The sequence below is a fragment of the Amblyomma maculatum genome, chromosome 9 (assembly GCF_055883805.1).
Source record: "Amblyomma maculatum isolate TAMU_Amacu chromosome 9, ASM5588380v1, whole genome shotgun sequence".
Classification (NCBI taxonomy): domain Eukaryota; kingdom Metazoa; phylum Arthropoda; class Arachnida; order Ixodida; family Ixodidae; genus Amblyomma; species Amblyomma maculatum.
The window spans coordinates 1,139,095-1,160,578 of NC_139352.1; the positions used below are offsets into that span (position 1 = coordinate 1,139,095).

The 21,484-nt window shown below is 43.7% G+C and overlaps 1 protein-coding gene across 1 annotated transcript; it reads right to left on the reverse strand.

The window, feature by feature from the left end:
- Window positions 1–552: 552 nt before the first annotated feature.
- On the reverse strand, window positions 553–18,866 carry LOC146178087 (uncharacterized). The gene is made up of 3 exons (XM_084579627.1): window positions 18,851–18,866; window positions 14,887–15,102; window positions 553–611 (listed from the first exon to the last, which is right to left on the reverse strand). Exons 1-3 carry the CDS (start codon window positions 18,864–18,866, stop codon window positions 553–555), a joined length of 291 nt encoding a protein of 96 aa, XP_084435753.1.
- Between the last annotated feature and the right edge of the window lie 2,618 nt (window positions 18,867–21,484).

The window sequence follows — 21,484 nt, forward strand, 5'->3', positions numbered from 1 at the left end:
GCATAAAGATGTCCAAAAATTTTGGACGTCGTTGAGGAATTGTTTTTAACTCAATTTCCTCACGTATTGTGTAAGCCCACGAATAATAATCATCATATCCGCAAATATGCCATCAGTAGGCTTCTGGGTTTTTGTTATTAATTTTCAAAAAGACATAGAATGGTTTTTTTTTTTTTGCAGTCCAATTTTTTTATGGCAACCAATTTTTAACTCAGATCAAACATGAGAAGCAAATATTTGCTATGTATCGTAAGCGTAATACATTCCCATCAATATGTTGATAGAAGTATCTTAACATGTTCTTCTGATGCTTAACAATTCATTTTAGAAGAGCAGCCACTAAACATAATTATAAGTTTTACTACTCCCTACGAGGGCAAAAAAGCTTTCAATCCAGAATTCTGCACACATCGGAAGGTTACACCCTTCCGGTCATCAGCATAAGAGTAGCTTACGATATGTCATACAGTTGTTTCACAAATAAAAGGTCTGGTATAATCCTGAGCTTGAAAGTGTTTCAAGCTATAAGGCGGTTATGATAGCTGACGTGTTTTATTCCTTTGCGCATGAGCATTGGCACTTCCCTCTGAACTCATACGGGTCGACGGCACCTGCAAAAGGAAAGAAAAGCTTCCATTTTCAAGAGCACTCATTAAGGAACAGGCCGGGTAGGCATTTCACTCGTGTCTTTTATTTCTTGGTGTCATTTCGGCATATAGAAATGGGCGGTCTTTTGAAAGGATACTGACGATCATTTTATGCTGGCTTGTATCTGCGAGATATCTCGTTTTAAGCACAAAACGATTAACAAAAGCTAGTTTTCATAAACTAGAAAAAAAAAAACCAGTAAGTGAAATACATATGTCTCTATCTTCATTATAGTTCGCATATATCCTAGACACTTGAGTTCATGCTTTTTTTAGGGCCCGGATCTCAGAGGATATGCCGCACCGCCATTGACATTTTTTTTTTCGAAGAGTTTGACACAAGGCATAAGTTGAGAAAGGGGGAACGGGATGCAGGAGATAGAAAGTTAAAAGAAGGAGTGCAGTCCAGAAGGTTGGCAGTATAGCGATTGTCCATTGTCCATTTCTCATAATCACTATCGCGATTCCACCGCAGGCCCACCTTCATGATTATCCGTTGCCTGATGTTCTTGGTACGGATTTCACAAGCTTGAACCTACTCGCGAAAATATATCTAAATTGGACTCACTAAGTGAAAATGTGCAATTTCTCAGCTGAAGTATCATTAACCTCAGTCGATGTCTGCTGTGAAAAATAATCGGTGCACTTGAGCTCATTGTCCCTTTAACCGGCGTCATAAGTCCAGGCATATTTTTATGGATTTGAACATTTATTTTTACCGCTTGTGAGGGTAACTCCAAAAAAAAAGCAAGCATCAAAGACTGAGTGAGGTACGCGAAATGAGAGCTTACTGTCTGGTTATGAAATGAGAGGAGGAAGAGGTAGAACAACCGCAGAGGTATAGTAAACTGTTGGCGAAGGCTGGCTCCAAGAGCGGTTTAGCGCGACTGCAGCACAGGTATAGGTGGAGGGCCAAACACTCAAAGAAAGGAATCATAAAACGACAGAGAAAAAGCTATGTAGTAATAAAACAATAATAAATATTTCGATACCTTGCTTTATGAAAGTACTAAGCCATTTTAATTAACGCTTAATTTCTTTTTTCAATTTTACAATGCTCTTGTTCCGCAATCTCTTCATGTTGAAACGGCCTTGGTGAGACTTTGCAGGCCTTGTTTGGTGCTTGCAAAGCAGGCAACAATCGAAGCAGTTTCTTATCGCGTCCGTCAAGCTGTTTGCGCATGTGCTCTCAGGGATGGTAACGAAGTTGGCTCGCCTAAATGTGCTGGTTGCGAAGTTGTTGTCTGCATGCAAGTTGCTTCTCAGTAATTGCTATTTGGAGGATGCTTCCCAGTTTAGTATGCTCGTAGTTTTCTCATGCACGTACGGCCAGCGCTAAGTCTTGTTTCGCCGTTGTAGTACGTTTTTCGTTTCTTTCAAAGCGCTTGACGCTTATGAAACTAAGCTCGCGGTATGTGAAGCACTGATGCACCTGCATCGTGCAAAGCGAGCACTCTTTCGTCTGTGTCACACTTCCCGCGGCACTTTCACACGTGCACTCCCTCTGCATGTGTAGTCTGCCTTACTCTTTTTATGAGTAATGCACTAACTAGCACAGCAATTAGTTTTATTTGACTACTCTGTCTTACGTATGCTCATAGATAAATTGTATACGTTGGTCAGTGCTTTATGGCTTGTACATTTTGTTAGTATGGTCTGGTCTAGGGGTGGAGCGTCCCAAAGCGACTCAGGCTATGCAGACGCCATAGTGGAGGACTCAGAAATTTTTGTTAGTATGCTGTATCATTGTATATGCGGACGGTATATAATAAAGCACTGATATTTTCGGTACTCCATTGCGGATTGTGCGGTTACGCCAACGCTTTGCAGGTCGTGCTGTACAAGTATGCTGAGCCTGTCCCTTTGGAAAAGGTGCTGGTTTGCTCACTTCTTGTGCCGTCTTCTAATTGCCAGGTTTGATTCTCGGCTGCACTCAAGCAGCAGGGTTAGAGCCCAATTGAATGACAAAGGTTGGCGAGCACTGACTTTGAAAGGACGGCCTCGAAAATGTGGAGTGATGCACCTGCACATTTTCCGCTCGATAATTCGCGCCAAAGTTAACGTTGTCTTGATGTCATTCAACGCCACAATCTTTACATGCCCAGCTTTTTGGGACATGTACTACTCACGCCATCTACCGGCAGGTGGCGGCGACAAAGCGCGTTACTTAATGGGAACGGGTACAAAAAAATACGTAAAACGTGAACAAAAGCACGTACGCAAAATGATTCCGGGATTTATATAATATAGAGTTAGTCGAAGATTGTGCCGAAGTTTCAAATCTCTTCTCTTATTACACGAGCTTCCCAGCGCGTCTGAATATTATGCATTGCTTCCTATGGCAAGGCACCAAAATTTCCCTCTTTTTCAGACTTTGAAACTGTATAGCGTCGTAACGCGGATAGATATCGAAAATGATTCCCGGTTTTAGGTACCCTAACATATGCTGATTAAAATGGTTTGCGTCGATCTGGCATAGATTTAATCATGCAGCTTCCTGGGGCCGTTTTATGTGCAACCTGATGTCGCCTCGCATATGAAACACGGCGCCTGCAGTGGGCAGTTACACAGAAGAGATGGTTGGGTGATTCCACATCAGATGGATCAAAGCGTGGCTTATCGAAATTTTTATGTGATGTTTCCTGATGTTTAATTAAAAAAAATATCTGCAACTGGTTTTAATCCATTTTTGTTTTCTATAACCACCGGATATAATTAATGGCCAAGAGGTCTAGCGCCGCGATTAAATGCTCTGCTGTTTGGCTAAGTTTTTATGAATGACATAAAATGTTAAAGTTATGTAAATAAAATCGTTTGACTACATATCAAAATGTTTTTATTTCCGCTCAATTATTTTTATTTTTGTTTTTTATAGCGAAATTTTTAACGAAACGTCAACCCAAGGAAACGACTTTTTTTTGCTATTTTGCGTATCTAAAAAAAAAGGTTACTACAAAGCAACAGAAATGCGCATTATGTTTCATGTTAACTTATCTATCAAACTGCCAGCGCTCCTATCTAACGTTTCCGATTAAGCGTTATGATCGGGCTAACTTCAAGAAACGCTGCGCAATGGAAAGTTCGGGCAACAATGAAAATACTTTGTATTTCTTAAAATTTGTCCACGTATTATCCTCTACATCAACTTTCATAATCACTAGAAACTTATTGCGTAATTTCATTGCACTAATAGTTACGGCTTCTTTAATGAGGTCCCTCTGCAAGGCTCAGCGCGCAATGCGGATTGTAGAGTCTACGGGGTCATTCCAAGCCAACGCATCCAGACATTGCACTTGACCATCTTCGATTTCTTTTTAAAAGATTATGGTCTGTTGTATTACTGTGATGAATATTATCCTGGCCTTGTTTTAGCGGAAAAAATTTTTCCAACGTGGCCGCCGTTTGCAAACGGAGCGAAACCTAGCCGCAGAATCAAATTTGTAAAAATTAAAGTTCTTGACGCACAACTTTTAATCATTTTCATGCAAACAAAACAAACATGTTTAAAATGAGTGCACATATAGATTATTTATTGTAAATAAAACGCGCATAATTATGATTTACAAACATTTCAAGCTCTGAATGTTACATTTCGTTCTACTGTATACCCTTTAGAGGAGGCACTCGAAGCAGTGGAATAGGTCTCTGTCCATGCCGTCGCAGTCAACCGCATCGCCCCTGTTACGCTAGATGCTAGTTTCACTAAAAAAAGGCAGTTCGTTTTGAAAATGGCAATATAGTGCGAACATAAAATATTTCAATACACACTGTCCTACGCAACAATTCGAAACAAAATTTGTGCAGTCAGAATCACCGCGTCATTACAATGTATTGCTGTTACATATACAACCTAAACAGTCCACTACAGATGTCGTTATAATATGAATGTAGCTATAAACATTTCACAACAGACAGGACACATAAAAGAAGCAATGCTTTAAGAAAAAAAAGGAAGGCAAACTTCTCGTCGGTTAGCAAGGAATATCAGTCAGCAAAAGTTGACATAATTTGAATATAAATATGCTCACGGTTTATACAGATGCAGCTTATGTCGGACAATGTAGCAATATCCTTGAGAGTTTCAAATGTTGTGGCTCGAGCTCCCCAGATGGTGCAGAAACAACGGCACAGAACGGCAGACTATCACATGCAGGAATAAGCGGACAAAGGAGTCAGGCCCTCTTAAATAACCTCGGGCGTAGTTTTGGCGCCTTTTTTGCCTGACAGGAGTGCTTTCTTCTATATATCTTCAGTCCTGCTGTACCTGATTGGTGTATTTTCCCTCGCCGGAGACGTCTCCGCAGTCTCACTGACTTTAGATATTTAGCTTTCGGCATCGCAAGTGTGTGTGTGTGTGTGTGTGTGTGTGTGTGTGTGTGTGTGTGTGTGTGTGTGTGTGTGTGTGTGTGTGTGTGTGTGTGTGTGTGTGTGTGTGAGAGAGAGAGAGAGTTTTCTTCTTGGTCTCAAATCGCCGCCTGTGCTACGCTATGAGCAAGGAGGGCAGGCGTGTGTAGCTTAGAAGGCTTCTTTAGAGGATCTAAATATACACACTGCACGTTCGCTACTCCCAAAAGCACGATTCAGCCCCATGTCCCATTTCGTTTCTTCGTATGTGTACATGAAGCGCCCCTCTCCACCCATAAAAGCTGGGCAGTAAATCGTGCCTACTTAAAGCACTCGAACGCTGCACTCTTCGTTCTCTTCGCGCATTTATCCTGACTCTTGGTGTCATAGATCAATATGTCATCGGGAAGGCCAAGTCAGGCAGCCATGTCAGTCACATAGAACTGACAAAACGAATGGCGATGCAGGGAAGAAAAAAGGGACAGTATGGTGCTCTTTGTTCTGGTGCCTGTGACGGGCGTAGCCGGGTTTTAAAGCGAAAAAAAAAAAGAATAAACCAAGACCCGAGGATAAGCCCCTTTACCATGCGTTCAGCAGGGAATCTCACAATGTGCGAATACACGCTTCCAAGAAAAAAGCAATTCCCCTGCCCGCAGTGGCCCAAGTGTCCGAACCCCAGTTTGCGGAGACAGACATCTCCGTTTTTTTTTGTGTGTGTCTTTTTTTATTATAGCCTTCGTAAACTTAAGGAAATGCAGGCGACCTCTTCCTGCAGCTGGTCGCGTGCTCGAATTCTTGTTAGCTGCAAGGAGGAAGTTTGTACACCAGTTCTGTAGCTTCAGATCAAGCGCAGACGTTTCGGCCCCACATTCTTTACTTGGGCTTCCGATGTTTCCGACTCGTCAGGCGAGCAATAAGCTGGGCTTTAAATCAAGAGATGTCAGTTTTATTGCCTGTCTCGGCTGCAAATGCTTTCTTCCTTTGTAGGACACACGAGGGGCGCAGGCCAGCGGAAAGGAGTCAGTGGCGAAAGCTTGGTTCCGCACAGAGCCAACGGGCACAAAAAATACAGGCAGCAAAGCTTCTTTAGTAAGAAGACTCCCCATTTCTTTCTCTTTCAGTCCCCCTCTTCACACTAAGCGGGCGACGGGGGTCTGGGGTCCCACAAGAGCAAAAAATAGTCAGGCAGAAAGAGGGTGCGACCGTTTGGAGAGAGCGGTCGGCCTGCATGAACAATGGGAGATTGTGTTTGTTCAGTAGCAGTCGCGACAACCCAAAGAGGACCGGTCCGAACGTTCGCTTTTTACAAGCGGAAAGCAGAGTACATTTTCAGGGGAAAGCTTTGTTTAGAACAGGAGCTTAATTGGTGACTGACAGTCATTGCGCTGGCAATTCACTCACGGCACTGAAAGCCTCAGGAACCGCTACAGATTCTGAAGCGGCTGTTACACAGAAGGATAAACACGAAAAAAAAAATGTGTTTGTCGACCGTAGAAGCTGCTGTTTTACTCCGCAAGCACCTGAGCTGCGGTCAATGGTAAATAAGAGACTGAAGAGGTTAGTAGGGGAATAACACGGAAAAAAGCAAGCGCAGAACTACATATGCACTAATTACGTTATTCAAAACTATGTGCAAGAAACAAGAACAAGCGAAGAATGCCACCCGCACACTGTGTTCGCATCCCTGTTCCGCGCGGATGGGGGGTTTCGAGCTCTGCACATGCTCGGACTTACCCGAAAGCCAGAGCCCGCCAGGAACGTATCTTCAGGTAACAGCGCAAAAAACATGGATGGAACACAAGAGCAAGAACACAGAGCAGATCTCGTTGTGTGTTCTTGCTCTTGTGTCCCGTCTATGTTTTTTTTTTTTTTTTTTTTTTTTTGCGCTGTTACCTGATTCTATAGCAAGTACAAAACTTTTTTTGGCGTAAGAACTTTCGCCTTGAATGGAGCGCGTGAATGTTGTTGGATGCCATCAGAGCAGATATGGAATCTGTACGACGGTATACAGAGTGCATAAATGTTGATTTTCCAAGAATTCGATAATTTCTGCCTCGAACGCGATATTCAGAGCTCACTCAGAGCTCATTCATACCCTTAAAGAATGAGCTTAAGCGTCCCCAATAATGTAGCACCTTACACTTACAGATCGTGATAGGCAAATAATGTAGAAAGAAGCTTCCGCCTTTGCTTTCGCAATTCAACTAGGGTTAAGTAGAGCTAAACCGCAATTTTTTTTTTTTTTTTTATTGGAGCTGCCTATTAGGACGTACTGTAGATGTTGTGTCCGCTAGATAGAAGAACAAATACAGCGGGAATGAAATACGTTGCATTTCAGTATAAACTACAATCTATCCGGTAAATGCGAAGAAAGCGATCAGCTGGTGCTGCTGACGTAAACAAACCATTGGTCTAGAAAGCAAGAAATAGCAAAGCCAAGACCAAAACAAACAACATATCAGAAGTGGTTCTGTTCTAGCCAAGACAAATAAACTTCTCTGATTGCTATACAAACATGGTTTGAACTTCACTCAGAAACGCACTGTTGGCGTTTCATTTATTTTTCGTCTCAGTAGCGACATTCACAAGTTTGTTACTCAAAGCCGATGTTACCTTTTGACAAAAATGCAAAACTTTCCGAGTGATATTTCTTCTGGTGATGTTTTATAGTTCCGGCTGCTTCTAGCACCTTCGGGGTAAGCTGGCTACATTCACAATATCGTGGCGCTTTTTTTTTTACTTGAGTTCGTGTAGTGTTACGAGACACATAGCTTTACCGTAGTTAGGAATCGCTAGCTGCGGTGCCACGTCACATCGTGATGGCACTTTGCAATCGCTGCAAACGCCGTTCGCAAATATATAAGAAAATTGCGAAGTGTGTTCAGTGTGCGGTGGTCCATTAAGGAAATGCAGTATCTGAATGAAAGCGATAATAACGCTTATGCTAAAGGATATACATTTCATTTTTGCGCATTTTACCCGTAGGATGCCTAGGTCGAAATAAGGTCTGGTTAGAAAATGGGACTGTATATTCTGCTTATAAGGGACCCTCTGATATTGGAGATAAAAAACCTGCTCCCCAGTGCACGTATCTTATAAAACGGTTCACCTGTAGTCGTAAGATTTGCAAAATGAGTCACCAGGAGGTTGAGAAGTGATGCACCCCGGGAAAAAAGGGCGCAGTGACACACAGTGTGACATGTCTCTCCACGTAGGGCTGTATATTTTCGTTGCGTAATACCAACTAGCCCAAAGCGCCACCTTAGTAAACTCAGATTTACACCCCTGATCAGAAGCCAAATTAAAGTTTATTAAAAGATTTACGCAGTCAATGATGCTGAAAGCAGGGATACCGGGGGTTTGGAGAAGCATCTTTTCGTGAAGGCAATTAAAGCGTCTAACGGACCAATGTCAAAAATCATTCAGGGGAGCTGCAGGCTGCCGCTAAGATTTTATAATTGTTTTCGCCTCCCTTTGCTGCGGCTGAGTGACCCAGCTGTTTCATCGACGTAATGCTAGTACGAGGTTTGTGTCCGAAACTTAACTTTTCTGACATGAACCAACCATCACGGATAGCTGCGCTCTTCACGAATTTTGTGACGAGTGTGAGACACTCCGGTACAAGCTGAGGAAACAACGTTTTGTTAAACGACGTCTCTCGCTTCGTGCACGCTGAGCGTTCGTGAAATGAGCGGCCAGCAGTGACAAAAAACACTCTCGAAGTTTTTCGGAAACTTTGGCTTTAGCGGACTGTGCTAGAAACACGACCTTCAAGTTTAAGTACTCAATTCGCGGAATAGCCGACGAACCAGAGTAAGGATAATCCCCCCCATAGACACCACCACCACTGCTTTCGCAAAAAGCTGCACAGAGCACGAGTAGGATTATTCCTTAGTTCTTCTACATAGTTTCAAACAGATGCATGTACCCTTGCTTGCATTCAATTGTTCAATTTTAATTTAACGGTTCCAATGACAACATAAGCATGTAAACTTAATTCAGTTTTCCCCTACGACATTACGTCATTACTATGTTCCGCTGAATCAAAGCATGTCGCTTGTATAAATGTAGGCTGCACTTTTCATGACTCCAGTGGTATGTAGTCCTAAATTTACAATACAAGGTCACAGTGAAGTTAATCCCAAAGCTGCGTGAGGCTAAAGAAGTAATTTTCCCTCTCTTCAAGTGTCGTCCGGGGGTGCCTTGTTTCTGGGAAAAGTAAGGGGAGCTACTGGGGTCGGAGTACAAAGCCCTTTTCTTCCGAGCGCGCTGTCATTCTTGGCTTGCTAGCGCCTTGTTCCTGCCGGGTCGGTCTACAGATGCTCAGGCTTTGTGCGCGAGAGGCATCCCCAGAGGGGGCGAAAAAAAAAGAGAGGGAAACCTGCGAGCAGCAGTTCGGAATATGCGCATGTTGGGAAGGGCACGTTTTCAAGCGAATCCTACAGTTGGGTGTAAACTTGTTGGGCGAGGGTCGGTTTTTTCGTTATTTTACTTTTGTTCTTTTTTGTAGAGTCTTGCTCTTCAGTAAGCGCACAGTAGGCGTTCAGTTGGCTGCTACTTTCAATATCTAGAGTACTGTTCGAATTTTGTTTGTGATGGCTGGCGCCGGTCTCACCTTGCCCCAGGGCTTGCGCACGTGCTACTTGCATGATGTGCAGTGCGTGCTGGACGAGGTTGGTGCAATGGCTGTACTGCGTGGCTGAGAACGATTCCATCATATATATAACGTAGCCCCGACGGACTTTTCTTGAAGTTTGACGCTGGTCACCTTTCATGAGCTTCTGGTCTTGCGCGAGTCCGACACTGTCAGAGCTTGACTTCGGCTTTGCATATACAATTAGATTGTTTAGTTCTCGTTTTCGATCCACGCGGTTCTATTTTGAATAATCCTCTCATGTTATCAACATGTTGGCAGTGCTTTAAGGCCTGAGGTGCTGGTTACGTAGTGTTTTGTAAATGCTAGCACTAAGTCGAAATAAGTGCCAAGAGGGTGTGATTGAGAACGGGTAACAGGCTAGGCGGCAAGACTCATTGCTGCATCCATGTGCAGCGAGTGCAGCGACTGTCGTGCTATCTTTAATGACCGTCGCTGTGATTGCTAACTCGCAGATAAATTAAAACATGGAGCGTGCGGACATTGTCCGCTTGATTGAGAGCGTAAGTGCGTGGAGAATTCTGACTGTGTGTCTTGGGCAAGCTCCACCCCGAACCTGCGCTGCGTGAGTAAAAAGCACTTACACCTGCGAGGCGCTCATCATCAACATCAAGACGGTGTATTCTCAATATAATAGTATCTTGTTCTTGACCAGTGGTGTTCATGAAGTAAGGAAGTGTCCGATGGCCGTGCTACTTTTCTAGCAAGAAACGGCAAAAATAATGGCGAAAAAAGAAAGAAGCAAACTTTTCTAGTGCATTGTGGTTGGCAGTCGGGCCGCACAGAAGAGGCGAACTGAGGACTGCATGCCGACCTATCTTTGGTATCCAAGTGGATGTTGGCTGTCCACATGGATTTGTTGGCGCGGCGCCCAGAGATATCTTCAGCGGGAAGCTTTGTTTCATTTTTTTCGTCATTATTACTCACAGCCTACCCTGCGTGACTCGCTTAAACGGTGGTCCCAGCGCGTCATTTCTACAGTTGTCTTTCCTGACAATTACCACAATGAAAAACCACGCCATTTTCAAGCGTAAGCAACGTAAGCTGAAAACAAATGCCTTCATAATACAACTCATCAGAGTGCTATTGTTATTTACTGAGCTCTACCGATCTATACAATCTAGAAAGCATCACCAATGACGCATCACGGAGAAATGGACGCTTAATTGAAATGAATGCAAATATGTTCCACTGACTAAAAAACGTAATCCAAGAAGCTCGGCATACTGTTTAAATTCCAATGTTTTGGAAAAATTTTCCGAATTTAAATGCCCTAGAGTGTATATTAGAGAGTACATTTCATGGAGAACTCATATAGAATATGCAACTAGCAAAGCACACATGGTATTGAATACCTTAATGAAAATTTCCCACCGCCTTACATGTAAAATATTGGCTGCACCTCACACATATATTACATCGATTGTTGAATATGTCAGCGCCGTGTGGGATTCATGTATGGCTACATTATCAGATATCTTAGAACGCGTAAACCGCGTAACCGGCTTTGTTCTACAATTTTCAGCAAAGCATTTCAGAAGTTTGGCTGGGAGTTTAATTCTTGGTAGATCTAGTAGCAGCCTACACAGCTTTATCAATCCCAGTTTTATCAAAACACAACAAATCCGCCTACTAATAGCAGTGCTATAAAATTCCCAGCCAAAAGATTCCATCACTGCTGAAACGTTGTGTTGAAAATTGTAGCCATTAAGAAAAAAAAAAAAAAACGGCTACACGGTTCTGTGTGCGTTCTGAGAGTCTGATAATGTTACCGTACGCGGATGTTACACTGTGCTGACACTATTAAGAATTGGTGTAATAAGTGGGAGGTACAGCAGCTCTTTTACAGCTCAGGCTGTGTGAAATTTTTTGCCGAGAAATTCAATATCCTGTATGCTTTGCTAGTTAAATATTCGACATTAGTTCTTCATGAAATGTCATAATTCAGTATGCACGCCCATTATTTAGATTCGGAAGCTTTTTGCAAAGGACTGGAATTTAAACCGTATGTTGAGCTTCTTGATATACGTTTTCTAGTCAATTGAGTATATTTGCATTTATTTCAATTGGATGTCCATTTCCCCATAACGCGTCAATTGGTGGAAGCTGTCTAGATCGTTTACTGTATGCCGCAAATGTTTTATTCGTTGAGTGTCGGGCTGCACATGGTGCAGTCTTGTGCGTACAAGCGAATTTTCCGTGAAACTTTATGAACAATAGTGTTGCTATGTATTAATAAAAATAAAGATGCCAGAAAAGACCCCTGAGGTGGACTGTATGTAGCATCTTTTAAGGCGTAATGAGATCTACTAGACCGGTAGAGCTCACTAAGTAATAACAGCACTCTGACGAGCTGTATTATGGAGGTATTTGCGTTCAGATTACGGTGCTTACGCTTGAAAATGGCTGGTTTTTCGCCATGGTAATTGTCAGGAAAGACAGCCCTGAAAAATTACGCGTGATAACCATCGTATAAGGGAGTCTGTCAGGGCAGGCTGTAACGAATAATGAACAGAATGGAAGCTTCCCGCTGAAGCGGTCCCTGAGCGCCACACCGAAAAATCTACGTAGACGGCCAACATCCACTTGGCGGCCAAAAATAGGCCGGCAGTCCTCAGTTTGCCTTTCCTGTGCCTGCCGAGCTCACAGCACCGCACTAGAAAGCTTTACTTTTTCCTTTTTCACTATTATTTTTTCCGTTTGATTCTCGGAAAGCAGCATGGGCATCCGTCACTTTGCGACTACATGAATCTCGTTGGTCAGGAATAAGACCCCTTTAGATTGGGAATGCACCGGCCTGATGGCAATGAGCGCGCACGCAGGTGTAAGTGCTTTTTACCCACACCGCGAGAGTTGAGGGCGGGGAGCAAGCTCAAGGCACACGTTCAGAATTCACCACGCACTTACGCTCTCAATCAAGCAGAATATGATCTCATGCTCCACTTCGTAAATTCTTCGTGTGTTAATAAGCACAGCAACGGCCGTTAAACCAGCACACACTCACTGCACTACATGCAGCAATGAGCCTTGCCGCCTTGCCTCCGTTCTCAATGACACTCGCATGACAGTTACTTCGACTAACATTCACAAAACTTTATGCAACCATCACTTCAAGCTGTACAACATTGTCAACATAACGATAACATGACAGGAATGACTCAAAATAGGACCATGTGCAACTAAACATTCCAACTCGTGCATGCAAAGCCGAATTCAAGCTTGTATACTGTTAGACTCGCGCAAAACCAGAAGCTCATGTAAGGTGACCAACGTCAAAGCTCAAGAAATGTTCGTCAGGGATACGTTATCTATCTGACGGAATCGTTCTCGGCCACGCAGTTGGAACTAATTTGCCTTCCTAATGTAATTGATTTTACTTGAAGGAAATTTTCATTTTATAGGCTGCATTTTTACAAACGGCACTTCGGCTGCGAACTAAAGTCTAAACCAACTAGGCCACTCGAACCACCTCGGCGTTTGGGCATTGAAGCTAGCAGTTGACCTATAGATATAAAATGCAATTAACATAAAACAAAATATAAAATAAATGAAAAATAAATTATATACAAAATACAGAGGTAAAATACAAAGGTTTTAAGAAAAAACAAACAGTAGAGAAAGCAAACAAATTCACGGACCATCAGTCATGCATTAGCACTATAAGCACGTAACCTGCCTAAGTGCCCTTCAAAACCTTATTCTGAACATTTTAACTCTTTTAATTAGGGCTACGGTCAAATTTGGATTGACAATGTAAAAGAAAATGTGTTCGCTACGTGAGTAAAAGGGTTAAAAACTTTCTTCCATTAAGACAGTTCATGCGAATGCTAATCATGAAACCTGAGACACGGTTAGCCCGACTAAAAACAGTACCATGCAAGAAAAAACCTGCGTATTCTTTCGCGATGCTGGAGCTGAACGAAAACGCCGCTAATTGCAAAGCTGTCATGCAAAGCAGAAACACTTTGAAAGTTTTAGTGCGAACCATCTTGTTATTTTGACCTGTATGAGACGCTCATAGAACTTTGTCGCGCGGGCAAAGCAGACAAGTTCGCAAATGTCTGGCGGCTCTTAGAAGAAGATCGATGGTGATGGAGAGCACAGAGCACGCCTGGTAGAAGTAAAAAGGCCCGAAAAGCAAAAAACGATGACAGCAACAGAAATGCTTCTGGGTGGTCTATCAGCGCAATCTTCATTGAGGTGGAAGCCTCGTATGTCTTACGAGAAGAAAGGAAGGCCGTCGCCAGAAGGGTCCGCAGAATGGTCGCCGGAAGCCGTGTTCCCGAAAGGGCATGGAATGTCCAACGAATGTGTACGTCATCTTCTGAGTCACATATCATCGTTACTTCAGTTCAGTTCAGTTCAGTCGTTCAGTCGTGTCCGACTCTTCGTGACCCTATGGACTATATCACGCCACGCTTTCCGGTCTCTCACTATCTTCCTAAAATCACATAACTTCATCTGTAGTGCCTCGAGGATGCCATCTAACGACCTCGTTCGCTGCCTAGGAGACTGCTGCGACGAGCAAGCGCGCGACGATGCCAGTGGCGAGAAAGCGAGGGACTGGTGCCCGCGCGTGAGCTTCGTCTCCCCGTGCCACCACCCCCTGTGGTGTTGGTGGTCGGTGGTCGAGCGTCCAAAGAAAAAAAAAAGGGGGGGGGGGCGCGAAAAAAAAAAATAAGTGCGTGGTGCAGTCTCTTTTTATTCTCCACACCCTCCCGTCTGCGAAGCGACGTAAAAAAGCTCACCGCTGAGCCCGGCAGCTCTGGCCGCTACTCGTGTCCTTCCTTAGGCGAGAGAGGGAAGGGCAGAAGAAAATGGAAAGGAGGAGTTCACGGTGGTACACCGCGTTGTGCCAGTTTTCCGAACTAAAGACCCGTGTCCCGGAAAGCTGGGCGTGGTTGGCAACCAATGTTTCAAGGGCCGCTGGAGTGCCCATGAGTCGCCATGTTTTGAACGTATGGGCGTCAATGTGGCCTTTCCTATCAGTGTACATATAACTTGGAACAACCCCTCCAGCTTACTGCTAGTCGGTAAACACAAACATATGTACAAAGAACCATGCAACATGCAACTAAAAGGCAAGCATTAAGCTACTAGCATGATCACCAAAAAAGTGATTATCACGTTCAGGGCGTTAATGCGGCTGGTCTATTGTTGGACATCCGCACCCATGCTGCAGTAAAGAGCAGCTATTGGCAACAAAGCGGCTGAGGTGACACGCTGTGACGTCATCCTTACCATCGAAGAGCACCTGGCACACGACGTCCCGGGAACCGTCAGTGCGCTTGCCATTGGCGCAGTCGGTTTTGACGCCCGTGTCGTATTCACAGCGGTAATAGTACGAGGTCACGTTGGCAACCGCGTGCCAGTGAATGTAAGAATGGCCGGGCTCCAGCTGGCGTGAACGGCAGTCCTCGTTGGCCTGGCGCTGCAGCTCTTCCGCCGTCTGCGCAGCTGCGCATAATGTGAAGAGCTTTTGTTTGCTCGAATGCGTTACAACCAGCTTATTAAACATGAGTTAATTTCTATCACGTCAACCAATTTCCATTCCCAATTTGGCAATGCTGTAAGCCTTCTTCGGACTCATACAGGAGAGATTCAGGTAACGCGTAGATAGAACCACCCTTACCGAGGAGTAAAAACGGAAACGCAATGGAGCTGACGAAAATCAGTCTGGTTACCTCATTTTCTTGGTTGAAATATTTAGCAGAAAACAGCAATATTTCAATAATATGACGTTTAAACGCACGTTCTGTACATTAAAAGTCTAGCATTCATTGAAATTTGTTTAGGGTTGCAGGTATTTTATTTATTTACTAATACTGTATTAAAACTATAAAAACCTTTAGTGCACATGGACAGATCGGACAGACAAAGGACGGCGCTTGCAAACGATACAGTGCCTGAAGTAAGAAACAAAAAATAAGAGGTACAATAAAGCTGAGAGGGCGACACGAAATGGTGCTCGTATTTCGTTTATACTTTTCAAATACTGAAAAAAAAAAAAACACACCTTATTGAATTAAAGAAATTCCGTGCAAGCACAGTAGCCCAGAGGAGGAAAAAGAAAGGACAAGTAAGGCCTTTCACACCATGTGATGTTGACTGCATCTGATTGTTTCTTCCTTTCGCCGATCAGTGCTCTTTCTTGTCCTTTCCTCTTTTCGCCTTTGGGCTACTTTATTTGCGCTGAATTTGTTTATTTCACAAAGGGCCAACTAGCCAAACAAAAAGTTTTTCTACAAACATCTCTTTCAAAGAGATTACAATTTTAGAGATATAAGAAGAAAGGTGACCTTGTGCCGCTGGTGTGACCGGAACTCAGCACCTACCACATGTCGCTTATGATTTTGCACGCAAGATATAAAATAAGCAGCAAAGTGGCGAAGAATATAGTTAATGAGGAACTAGATGCAGCGATAATTTCTCCTACATCTGATTGCGATTACCGAATCAGAGTTTTGAATCTGGCAGCCTTGATGCCATGAATAGCGTAAGAAGGATATCACACACCTCCCACCCTCGCCGTTATATCATGTTCTACGTGACACTCGTGGGATAATAGAATGTTCCACGTCCGCCGCTATGCAAGAGGGTGGCGCTGGTGAACACACCCAAGTGTGACTTTACTAGAAAGGAAAGGTCAAACGTAACCTACCCCCCCCCCCCTCAAAAAAAAAAAGAAAAGAAAAGCAGATGATTGAACAGCCGTGGCCAGAACAGTACCCCTGTAAACAAACGTAAGCGGAGCACGCGATTTGCTTCTAAAATTTTTCACGCGTTGCATAATTGAAACTGGCATTCATGGTATGTGCGAAACGGTAGTGCACACCAGTGCCCTTTTACTTGGGGAAATATTGTTTGCTTATCTCCAGTGCAGAAAGCGTGATTTTAATTTGTACGGAAAAGCGTGCTCCGTTTACTTATGTCCGCGCCTGTACACCGAAAAAAAAAAAAACAGAGCAAAAACAATACCACGCTTTAACTTTCTCTTGATGCTGCTCATTGCTCTTTGTCGATGCGCGACACGTCTGCGTGCCGCCAGCTGACACAGGAAATAGCAAAACGAAAGCCACCACCTGTCTTTATTCGAGGATGAATCTTGGAAGGTTTACCCCTTCCGTTCACGTCGACCTCCCGGCAGATTCAAGAGAACGCACGAAATTGTGTTTCCCGCTTCTATTCATACAAAAGAAAGCAGACAAACGGCTCTGGCCTGCACCGAGTGCCGATTGCGCTTCGCTTCGCACTGCCTACAAATCACAACGCTCGAGTCACACCCGTCGCACGCTAAAGTTGTCACCCGAGAGGCTCCAGAGACGGCGCTAAGAGGGAGCGCCACTTGGCAGCCGAGACACGTTTGTTTACTTGAGAGACACATCGCGCTAGGCATAGACGGGCTTTTATGCGCTAACAGAATCCTATTTGTTCCACAAGCTATCGGATGTAAGCGGTCAGGATGCCCTTAAACAAGCGCCTCAGGCAATTGACAAGGAAAAATCCTTGGTAAAAAATTATAAAGTAGTCGTTTTAAGGTTGTGCTCTGCGTTGAAGAGGCTTTGTTATTGCTCTGGCTATGGCGAGTGAAATGTTAATACAGGGAAAGCAGCCAGCTTAATGCTTCAAGTCTTGAAAGTAGGGCGCCACGCTTCTGAGACAGGAAGCCGTGACTCGTGCATCTATAGCTTCGAATTTTCTTTTCTTCTCAACGGTACGTTGCTAATTTGTTTTCCAAAGGAATAAAAATAGTAAAAAAATGAAGTGAGAAGCAGAAAAGCGTAAACTAACCGGAGAATCACACACAGAAAAAGTTTGGACACTTTTCTTCTTTATCGTTTTTCTGCGCAGTGCGATGGTAGTTAGAACAGTTAGATCAACTTTTGTATAGCGCTTAGCAATTATTTTTATGGCCTGCTTGCCAACATTTCTCTTCAGCGTTGACACGGAGCGTTGTCTGGAGTCCCATGCAATGCGTTGTGAAACCACGCCTGAAATACAGGCAAGCCTTTCGGCCATGGTGTTGCTTCGACGTTGAACATCGAAATTGTTATCGATTAGCCGGAGCCTAGTGAGAAGTTGGCGAAGCCTCTTATGGATAGTTTCTTATCGTGAGAAATACAGACGCTTAGATATGATCAACTAGTTTACCTTTTAAAGAAGGAGTGCCAATTACGAGCAATGGAAAGTTACTAAATTCGCATTTTTTTTATTCTTTCTTATAGAAATTGAGGCACACAGAAACTGATTTATTTTATAGGAAGGGAAAGGCGCGGTAAGTGTTTCACTTGTTTTCTGTGGACACCTCAACGGCGCCGCAAGAAAAGGGAGGAAGGAGGGAGTGAAAGTGGAAAGAGAGAAAGAGGAGCCGTAGTGGAGGGCTACGGAGTAATTTAGACCACCTGGGGATCTTTAACGTGCACTCACATCGCACAGCACAAGGACGCCTCTTTGTTTCGCCTCCATCGAAACGCAGCCGCCGAGGTGGGGTTCGAACCCGGGTACTCCGGCACAGTAGTCGGGTGTGTACACACAGAAAGAACTTCCTATTGAGTGAAGACAACAAACACCAGCTAGATCTCTCTACGTCAACGTTGTTTGCGCACTTTTGCTGCAATATTGAAAATAACTAAGTTTTATTTTCTTTTCACCTGGGAGTATAAGCAGCTGCCGGCTCTCTTTGAGAGTTCGCGTTCATGTACATGTAAATGGCTGCTCGCTTAACTACTAATATCTAAATGTATGCGTTATTAGACCCCACATATTCGATAGCATACATTTGTGGATTGCCACACTCTATGTGACCTGGGTGAAGCATATCTTATTCGAGGTCCTAGGGCCTTGGAGGGCAGGATTCTGATCACTCTCGCCCATCCTAAATGTGAAGCCCGAGAGCGCCGTGGCTACAAATTCAGCTATCTCCGGTGGCACCGTAATGTCACAAAACCCGTTGACTAATCAGTACAAGGTCATGCCAACTTCGAACTACCACCTGTCAGAGGCGTGCCCATGATTTTTAGCTCACAATGCCGATGCCGGATCTTCCGCAGAACAAGGACTTTTAATTTATAGCGTTAATATATTTAAGAACATTAAGTGCCTCTTAGAATATTTGCGCGAAAGTAATAAACTTTCGAAACAGCGAACTCTTCAAGAGCCCGAGAACGGAACGAGATGAGAGAAAGCGACAGCTAAGAACGCTAACCTCTGAAATCGGGCATCGCGTATAATCATGTAAACGTCTCTGAGGTCTTTCGCGTTGTTTACCTTGGAGGCTATGTGTGAGCCTTATTAAGGATGCCGCATGAATAGGTTGTGTCGCAGATGCAAGCTCTATTTAGCGTAGATCGCTAGCAACAGCATGGTAGTAGCTTTGGTGTCAGACCTGCGTCGAAAAAAAAAAAAAAAAAAACAACGACAAGCGAAAGAAGGTTTGGCGGGCGCTATCTGAAATACCTCAAAACTATTAGAAATTGTTGAGCAAGCTTGATAACATCCTCAATTCGTTATGAATAATTTTGGATGTGCGCTATCTATTCGGTCAAAGAATCGAATAGGAGGACATTGGATTCGCTATTCCGAAACTTCGATTGTTCTCACACCTCTACTTCAGTGCGCTGCAGTTTCTTCAGCTGGGAAGCAGTTGCGTAAAGACAAAATAGGCACACGCATGAAATTTTTGGCAAGAAAACAGGGGAAAACGTAGGTGAATTTTTGGAGGCCCTATTCGTTATCAATACCAAGACGGAAAGGAGCTTGGAATATGAGAGAGAAAATAGGAAGGTGTATAGATCAAATAAAGAAAAACAAGTTTTCACAACGTGCATATATTTGGTCTTGAAAAATGTCGTTTTTTTTTGTCTTGTTGGGCTTTAGTATGCTTGCTTGCTTGAGTCACTCTTTGTGCTCATTAGCAAGCAAGTTGGCCTTCAGAGATGTATATGGCACCGAGATCAAGGAGATGCTAGCCTATAGTGAAGAAAGAGCAGCTAAGAATTATAGGCTCAGGCAACAACACACTGACTGGAGGATGGAGATGCAGCAACAGGGAAAAGATTTGGGGTCACGTGGTTCACTCTTGAACTTTGTAAAGAGGGGGGTGCCTGTATACTTTTATGGAACGCCTGGCGCACTAAATACTCCTGAGCTACCCTCACTATCACGTTTCAAAACCTTTTGGTCTTTAAAGATGCCACAAAGGCTCCTGTGTGCAGTTAGAATGCAAAATATGCCTCCAGAAGGCTCATCACAAATGGTACGCATGTGTTTTTCGAAGTCAGGCCCTGCACCCTTGAAGACGCCAGGAATCTTGTCAGGAAAAGCAGCTCAAGCTTATCACGCATGAAGCATCAACAGCGGATGTTTCCTTATTTTTCCACTTTACCGTCCTTATTATGCAAATGCGGCGGCTGACAGTCAAGACGGGCGAGAACAGAGCAGGTAAGCCAGCACGTTGACAGTTGCTGTCGCAGCTCGACAACGTTTTCGGGCGTGCTACTTTGCGACGCGAATCGCATTACTCTCTGCCACTTGAGTCGCACGAAAGCAGCGGAAAGGGCACGCGTCACAAAATAAGGGGAGGCAGCAAAATAAATCACAAGCAGAAAAAAAGAGCTGCAGCCTTGTGCCGCGGGACAAATAAATTATGGTGGCGCCTAATCTCATATGAACCTGGAATCTCATTTTCTTTTACCCTCGGGACAACGTACGTGGCATGTGTTAATGGCATCAGAGTGTATTCTGACCAGAGGTTCGCGTCAACTCTTGGGCCTTGACAACTACTGCAATGATCAGACGTAAAGGGCGTCGAATTGTAAGATGTAATTATCAAGATGATGAAGCAAAATGCTTGAAATGCTTCTTATTAGAGCTTAATAGTTTACAGGTCAGGGGTATAGATAGGTCGACACAAAACAGATCTGTGCCTTTAACTGAACCCGGAGTAAACCAAGGAAATGTCCCACTTTTATAGATAATTTTTTTCTGAACACAAAGTAACGCAGATCTTCAAAATATATCTAAATAAAGGATGGACAAAGCCTAATTTTGCTCTGCTTTGTGCTTGATTTTTTTTTTATTTTTTAGTTTCGAAATTATTCTTCGGATAGTGTGTTTCAGTGCTATTCGGTAATATTGGTTGCAAGAATGCTGTGTAAGAAAGCGATATATTAATAAAGATATCAAAATTGTGTTTACTTTCTTCTCAATTAAAAGTGGCCCTTGATTGACCAGAACTCTCTAGCCTTTCAATAAAAAAGCTTTAACATTATTACCACAGACTGGTGGAGGACAATTTTTTTAAGGATAGGTATCCCCAACCTGTCGACGGCCTGGAACGTCATTTCCAAGACACTAGAGGTATTAGACCGTAAATGTGTGGTTGCAGTAAGTGGCATCATGGAAATGCCCATCGTGTAGTGGTGTGCAATGCCCTGCACATTCCATGCATCAAGGGCTCGTAACTCCACCAGAAGCGCTCGCTTTATATGAAAGCATATTTGCTACACAGAATGCCTTGTTGAGCGAGCACCAACACAAGGAGATGCGTAGAGAACGCGAACCTTAGCAGTGACAAGCACTCGACCAGTGCAGAAGGTCCGGTAACGATGGTCTTTATAAGCATTATTAGCGCTTTAAGACCACCTGTTTTTTCTCACAGCCTTAGCTGACAGGCAATCCATATTTTCTTTCTTTTTCTTCTTTTTGATCTGCTTTGCATTCAGAGGCAGCACTTCCACCCGATCTCGTCCTCTTGGAGCTTCGCTATCTGCTATCCGCCATTGAACGAGCGATCTGTATCAGGGCGTACTTAATCGAAGGCTTAAGCGTGCATAGTGGG

Excerpts from the sequence above, each read along its gene's own strand:
- LOC146178087 (XM_084579627.1), bottom strand. Across the intron at positions 612-14,886 it reads GTGCCAGGTGCTCTTCGATG|GTGCCGTCGACCCGTATGAG; the intron begins GTAAGGATGACG and ends TTCCTTTTGCAG.